The sequence below is a fragment of the Boleophthalmus pectinirostris genome, unplaced genomic scaffold (genome assembly GCF_026225935.1).
Source record: "Boleophthalmus pectinirostris isolate CB_2022bp ecotype Guang Dong unplaced genomic scaffold, ASM2622593v1 HiC_scaffold_6, whole genome shotgun sequence".
NCBI classification, from domain to species: Eukaryota; Metazoa; Chordata; class Actinopteri; order Gobiiformes; family Gobiidae; genus Boleophthalmus; species Boleophthalmus pectinirostris.
Genome location: NW_026571447.1, coordinates 10,699,106 through 10,706,011, shown reverse-complemented (window position 1 = coordinate 10,706,011; position 6,906 = coordinate 10,699,106). Strand labels below are relative to the sequence as shown.

At 36.1% G+C, this 6,906-nt stretch overlaps 1 protein-coding gene across 1 annotated transcript; it reads left to right on the top strand.

The window, feature by feature from the left end:
* The first annotated feature begins 822 nt into the window (after positions 1-822).
* On the top strand, positions 823-6,647 carry ethe1 (ETHE1 persulfide dioxygenase). Its single transcript, XM_020933645.2, has 7 exons — positions 823-1,322; positions 1,939-2,083; positions 3,957-4,105; positions 4,981-5,110; positions 5,968-6,057; positions 6,150-6,266; positions 6,357-6,647. The coding sequence occupies exons 1-7, from the start codon at positions 1,119-1,121 to the stop codon at positions 6,395-6,397; spliced, it is 876 nt and encodes a 291-aa protein (XP_020789304.2). The 5' UTR covers positions 823-1,118; the 3' UTR covers positions 6,398-6,647.
* The last annotated feature ends 259 nt before the right edge of the window (positions 6,648-6,906 follow it).

The window sequence follows — 6,906 nt, the reverse complement described above, 5'->3', positions numbered from 1 at the left end:
TGCTATTTTCTGATTTATGTTATAATGTTGTTTCATGATTTAACTTTAAATGTAAACTTGGAAACTATCACATGACATCACAAGGTGGAGCAGAGCATTTTGAGATTTGGGAATGTTGACAGACTAATAATAAAGGATTACAACTCCAGATATGTTTTTGAGGAGGTAACAACATTCTATCAAAGCTCACAAGAGAGTTTTATAGGCTACAATTTCACCTGCAGTATTAGAAGTTCTTGTAATTGAATACAATACTGATAAAATGTAATCTTGTTGTAAACTATAGATAGTGTGCGTCCAGTCTGTTTGCCCAGACCGAGTGAGTCCTTTCTCACTGGTGCCAACTGCTGGATCACAGGCTGGGGTCACGTCATGGAAGGAGGTATGCCATTTCAAACATGAAAAAAATAATAATAATACATTTTATTTATAAGCTCCTCTCTAACACACAAGGTCACTTTACAGCATGCATACAATAAAAGCAATGTGAATGCAATTTTAAAAGTATTAAACAGAGTAAGCCAATTTAAAAAGGTGGGTTTTGAGGTTCTCCACATGCCTGCATAGATGTAAATAAAAAGCTCAGCAGGAACTTAGACAAGCAGGTATGCACGTTTGTGAAATAATTAGAGTCTTTTTTTTATGTCCAGACTAAGGTGAACACCAACTAATAAGTCTGACCATCATCTGACTGACTGAATGATATCTGTGCTGTGTTACAGGCTGTAATAATTATAAAAGAGGATTGGTTAGTCTGATAGAGCTGACTCTTGTCACGTAGGCTTGTCATCATTTTTTAACAGTTGTAGTTGTAGTACTAGATTACTTCCTGTAGGTTGTGTCTTGTGTGTGCCATTTTATTACATTTCCATGGAGTGTACACAGTCCTGTTGTTGACCTTGTAAACTTTGAACTTTTGTGAAGGTAGCTCTGCTGGTGACGGAGGTGCTGCTTGTGTCTGCTCCGCGCTCTATGGATTTAGGACACGGTGTAGCTTGGCTTCTCATTCAGAAGACCGCGTTTTATCACTGCTCCATCGATACTAAATGATAAGTCACTGCTCCTTTAGCATACGCCCCCGGAGCTAATCATTTGTTGTTACGTCTGGGATAACAACAATGTGCTCGGTTATTAGAAGAACGCAGCCCGTCAGACTTGCTCTCGCGCTGTGCCTCCGAGCAAACTGCCACGGCTCCTCTTACGCACTCACCGACATCAGGCACTTCTCCCCCGGACTCAGCACTTCCGTGTCCCCGCTCCGAGCCGCACTCAGAGCATACTGCACCAGGATGGCACGCATAGAAGGGCTTTTATTCAGACAGGTACAGTACTTCATGTTTTCTGTAACACGTTAAAGCTACATTTGCTCTGACGGGTTGATACGTCCTGTTTTGTTGGTGGAAGTAACTGTTAGCGGTTAGCTTCAGTTACGTTAACGTCAACACTGCGCTGACAGACATAAACCAACATCAGCGACATAAACGAATAGACATATTTTCTCTTACTATTTAATATTTTCTAATGTTCAACCTGACTTGCAAACCTCCTCCTTGATTGTTTATTTGTGTCTGTAACGTTAAACTTTAGTTAATTTATTTTCCTTAACTTCATTATAATTTGCAGCAAACGGAGGGGAAGTCATGGTTTCCCTTTAACTTTTCTCACTCTCGCGATCAAACATGAAAGCTCTACCAGAGAATACATTTTAACATTATATTTTTTAATTAAAATTAAAAGTTGGCCAACACATGATCATAACAGAAGTGAGGCTCATTTCAGTGCAGATTGTCGCCTGCCTCCATATTCATGTGTTTTCCTCACATTTTTTTTTTAAACTTTATTAACTTTATTAAATTAGAAGTTTCATCTTAAAAACAGTCTTGTGTCTTTCTGCTGAGTCACGCCTGTGTCTCTATGACTCTGTGTCTTTGTTTGTAGTTGTTTGATAGAGACAGCTGCACGTACACTTACCTGCTGGCAGATACTGACACCAAGGAGGCTGTCCTCATAGACCCTGTGCTGGAGACCCTCGGCAGAGACGTGAAGCTCATCGAGGAGCTGGGACTCAAGCTGAAAATGGGAGGTACTCTGTGATAAGAAGAATACTTGTATTTAAATTAGGGTGAACAGATGTTCCTATTTACCAGTTTTGAGCCCGGTGTCCCATGTCCCAGTAGTTTTATTCAAAACCAATGATTTGTCCCAGTTTTATACAAGAAATGTCCCAGGTCTCCCTATTTTTGATCAATCTGATCTAAACCAGGACTAAACTAAGACTAAGCCAGGACTACATCAGGTCAAAACCAGGACTGAAACAGGACTATCACTATTTTCACAAATTTTCAAATCATTGCCAACAGTAATGAGGAGCATAAATTATCATTTGTTTAGCCAAAATAGAAAAAAAAAAACAAAAAAAAAAAAACGTGTTTGCAAATGACAATAAAGCAAAAAAAGAAGATGAAGAAAAAAAAGAAATGCAGCCTCAGAAGTCCCTCAGATTATGATGGAAGAATCCACTATGCTCCACACTCATTTCACAATTTTATTTATACTAACCATCCCAACCTGGGTGTGTTCCAGTTTTGAATGTTGAAAATCGGGTTACCCTAATTTAAATGTAATGTAAATGTAAACTGTATTTAGTTACAGAACACTGAATACACAAATGTATTCTGTAATGTATTCATTTACATCTCCCGATACTGAATACCACGAAATGAAAATTAGTACTATCCATAATACATATTTTCAATAGATGTAGTTTGTTACATTGCAACACGGCAGGTACGCGAGCAGTGACCACAGCATGTACTACAATCAGGACTTATGACTGATTTTGTATCACATTACCTGTAGGATTTTTTCAATATTGCAGGCAGGCAATATATTGACAAAAATAAATGGCAACAGTATTTAATAAATGTTCAGAAAATATCATGGAAATTCATCAGAAATTGTGAAACCTGCTTGAATTTTTTTGGATGATAACATTTAACACAAAAATCCACTTTATTTATATAGTGAATTTTATTAACAAAACAGTTTCCAAAGTGCTGCACATACCATACAATTAGATTAGAATAGATACCATTAAAAACAACAGAGAGAATAAATGCTCATTTTAACCTTGCCAGTCCTAAATCTTTTTCTGTTTCTTTTGTTTTTTGTTCATCTGCACATTTAGCATCATCTGTAATAGTTTTCCAATTTGATGTTATCTATGATATTATATATTTCTCTCCATTTTCCGTAAACATTTCATAATGATAATTTTAACTTAGAAAGGATGAACATTCTTGATCATTAAAAATCTTCAGTGACCGTGCGAACTAAGTCAGATGTTCCTCACAGTCAGAATGACCTGAATGTAGTTCTGATGTTGTCATTAAAATGAGTTGCCAAAATTAAGTAAACATTGATTATTTAAGTTTGTACCAACTTTTGATACCAGCCAGACTCTGTGTTTCATTCTCTCACTACTAACTTTTAGTAACTATTTCACTTCCATAACTTGTGAGCATTGAAAATTAATGTATATATTTTTCACATTTTTATTAATTTTAGCTCATGTTTAAGGTGCATTGTGTAACGTTTCTGGTGGAGGGTCTGTCAAATGCTTTTCTCTGTGAAGATGTTATTGCTTTGTCTGGAATGTTGCACAGTATGACATTAAACCTTTCTATATAGACCAAGGGACAGGTTAGATCTGTGGAGGGGCCAGCCCACTCACAATAAGAATGCCTGTTTTTCTAGGGATTTTTGAGCTGTAAAACCACCTGTAACTGAATAAATGTAAGGTAGATCAATGTCATGCTGTGGAACATTCCAGGCAGATCAACAGCATATCCATAGAAACAAGCAGGTGATGGACCCCCACCCAAAAAGTTACATAGCGCACCTTTACCTGGTGTACCTTTTAAATTGTGTCGTTTTTTTTTTTTCTCTATTTACAGTAAACACTCATTGCCATGCCGACCACGTTACGAGCACAGGGCAGATGAAGAAACAGCTGGTGGATATGAAAAGTGTGATCTGTGTACACAGTGGAGCCAAGGCTGACATCCATGTCAAAGAAGGAGACAAGATCTCCTTTGGAAGACATGTAAGTCCCAATACTATTACTCTATCCAGCGGTGGAAGAAGTACTGCATTTTGTTACTGAAGTAAAAGTACAAATACCACAGCAAAAAATACTCAAGATATAACATGAAAAAATCTACTTAAGTAAAAGTATTAAAGCACCTGTTATTTCTTGCAGTTTTTGAGGTTTATAAAGCTCCAAATATAGCAATTGCTAATACAGTGCTGATACAGAAACAATTAAATCAGTTTTTTCTAGCTGTTTTTATTTGTATATTTTTGTTTGCTCAAACTATGACCTTGATAAAAAAAAAAATACCCCTCCGGCTTTTCAGCAGCTCTTGAACAACAATAAAAAAAATACTTTTACTTCTCAGTTCCGTTAAAAAAAGCAAACAACATGCCACCAAATGTTACGCAGGGCACCTTTAAATAAAAAACATGTATCTATTTTTTCACATAAAGGTGCATTGTGTAATTTTTTTTCTGGTGGAGTGTCCTTCAAATGTTTTTCTCGATGGAGATGTTATTGCTTTGCCTGGAATGTTTCACAGTATGACTTTAAACCTTTCTATCTTCATGGAGACCAAACTAGACCAAGTTACAGGTCAGGTCTGTGGAGAGGCAACTGTACTCACAGTCAGAGTACCTGTTTTTTTTTTTTTTTTTAGGTATTTTTGAGCTATAAAACCACCCGTAATTGAATACATTTGAGGTAGAGCTGTTTAATGTCTTACTGTGGAACATTCCAAGTAGAGCAATGATATATCTGCAGAAACAAGTACAGTTTAAGTACAGTTCTTTACTACTTATACTTTGTTGTATTCCACCACTGTTACTGTCTGTGTTTTCTTCTTCTCTGATTATACCTCATATTGTTGCTGTGGTTTGGTGCAGTCTCTGGAGGTGAGGGAGACCCCGGGGCACACAGACGGCTGCATGACTCTGGTGACCGGGGATCAGAGCATGGCTTTCACTGGAGACGCCCTCCTCATCCGGGGCTGTGGCAGGACGGACTTCCAGCAAGGTATCAAGCAACTTCCAAACAGGAAAAACATTACATTCTCTTTTTTCATTCATTCACTGTCTCTCTTTTTTTTTTTCTTTTTTTTTTTAATGGGAAAGCTGTGAGTTGTAGTGTCTCAATCTGACCACTAGAGAGCAGTGTTGTATTTTATTTAGTCCAGTGAAAAAACACATTTATTGCAGTATTGTAGTTTTATTTATTTTATTATAATGCAGGATTGTGCAGGTAACTTGAATCTTTCTTTTCTTCTTCTTCTTTTCTAAATAAAAAATGTTGGGGAGTAGGAAGTACTGATAACTTCTCTCAAATGTAGTGAAGTTAAACATCCACTAGGGGTGGTACGAGATCTTGTGCCGCAAGATCTCATGAGACAAACTTGCCACAAGATCGCGCACACATGAGATAAACTATCTGGACAATAAGTTACATCTCTGTAACTATTCCAAAAAGCAGTACTAAAATGGAAATGAAAATATAAAATCAAATAACTAAAAAATTGGAAACTAAATTGTGAAATTTATGTATTAGGAATTGTGTTAAAATCTCGTATTTCGTCTCATCTTATGCAAATTGTATCTTGTCTCATCCCTTGTATCCACTTAAAAATGTACTTAAGCAAAGTACAGATACATTTTATTTTATATTATTTTATTTATATTTATTTTATTTATATTTATATTATTTTTATTATATTGAAAAATGGAGTGGAGTAGAAAAATAGACACCCTCTCTCAATTGTTGTGTAGTAACACTAAAGGATTCATCCAATTATGCACTCTTTATATTTATTTACATTTTTATTTTATCAGTTTTTTTTTTTTTTTTTTATCTATTGTGTTTTTTTTTTTTTTTTTCAGGCTGTTCTAAGAAGCTCTACAACTCCATTCATGGCAAGATCTTCACCCTTCCTGATAGCTGCCTGGTTTACCCTGCACATGACTACAGAGGTTCCCAAACAAACCAAATCTACCTTATTTACATACACAATGATTCATAGTACTCATGTTACAATAAACGCTGTATTCTTATTTCACATCAGGTCAGACGGCATCCACTGTTGGCGAGGAACGCAAATACAACCCCCGCCTTACCAAAACCTTAGACGAGTTTGTGGACATCATGAAGAACCTCAACCTTCCCAAGCCTGAAAAAATCGGTATTGACAACTCTGGAAATTACCTTACATTTTCTAGTTATAAGAAACATTATAAGAACATTTATAACACTACTTTCTCATTTTTTGCAGACATTGCGGTTCCTGCCAATATGGTTTGTGGAGTACACTAAATTTAGCAAAAGGAAAAAAAACAAAAAAAAAACTTGAGTCAACACTGAATGCCTAATATTCAAATAACTCTAAATGAGTCTAAAGTGCTTTTTTTCTGTGTGTATGATTATAAATTTCATAAAGGTTTGAAATAGATCTGAACTGTTGCTGTCAGGTTGTTGGCAGTGGTATGAATAGATGTACTTGAAACATCTCTAATCTGTAATGTATGTTGTAATATCTGATAAAAAGTTTATCATTGACCTTTCATTCTTTTCATCCTTGTTATTTCTCTTACATTTTTCAGACATGATTGAAGTGCACTGTGTAACTTTTCAGTAGTTTGTCAGTCACCCTCTTGTTTCTATGGATATGTCATTGCTCTGCTTGGAATGTTCCACAGTAAGACATTAAACAGCTCTACGTTACATTTATTCAATTACAGGTGGTTTTACAGCTGAAAAATACCTTGAAAAACAGGCATTCTGACTGTGAGCGGGGTCACCACTCCACAGATCTCACCTGTAAC

Coding starts and splice junctions, on each gene's coding strand:
- ethe1 (XM_020933645.2), top strand. CDS start 1,119: ATGTGCTCGGTTATTAGAAGAACGCAGCCCGTCAGACTTGCTCTCGCG. Junction 6,058..6,149: donor CCCTGCACATGACTACAGAG/GTTCCCAAACAA, acceptor ATTTCACATCAG/GTCAGACGGCATCCACTGTT. Junction 6,267..6,356: donor TCCCAAGCCTGAAAAAATCG/GTATTGACAACT, acceptor CATTTTTTGCAG/ACATTGCGGTTCCTGCCAAT.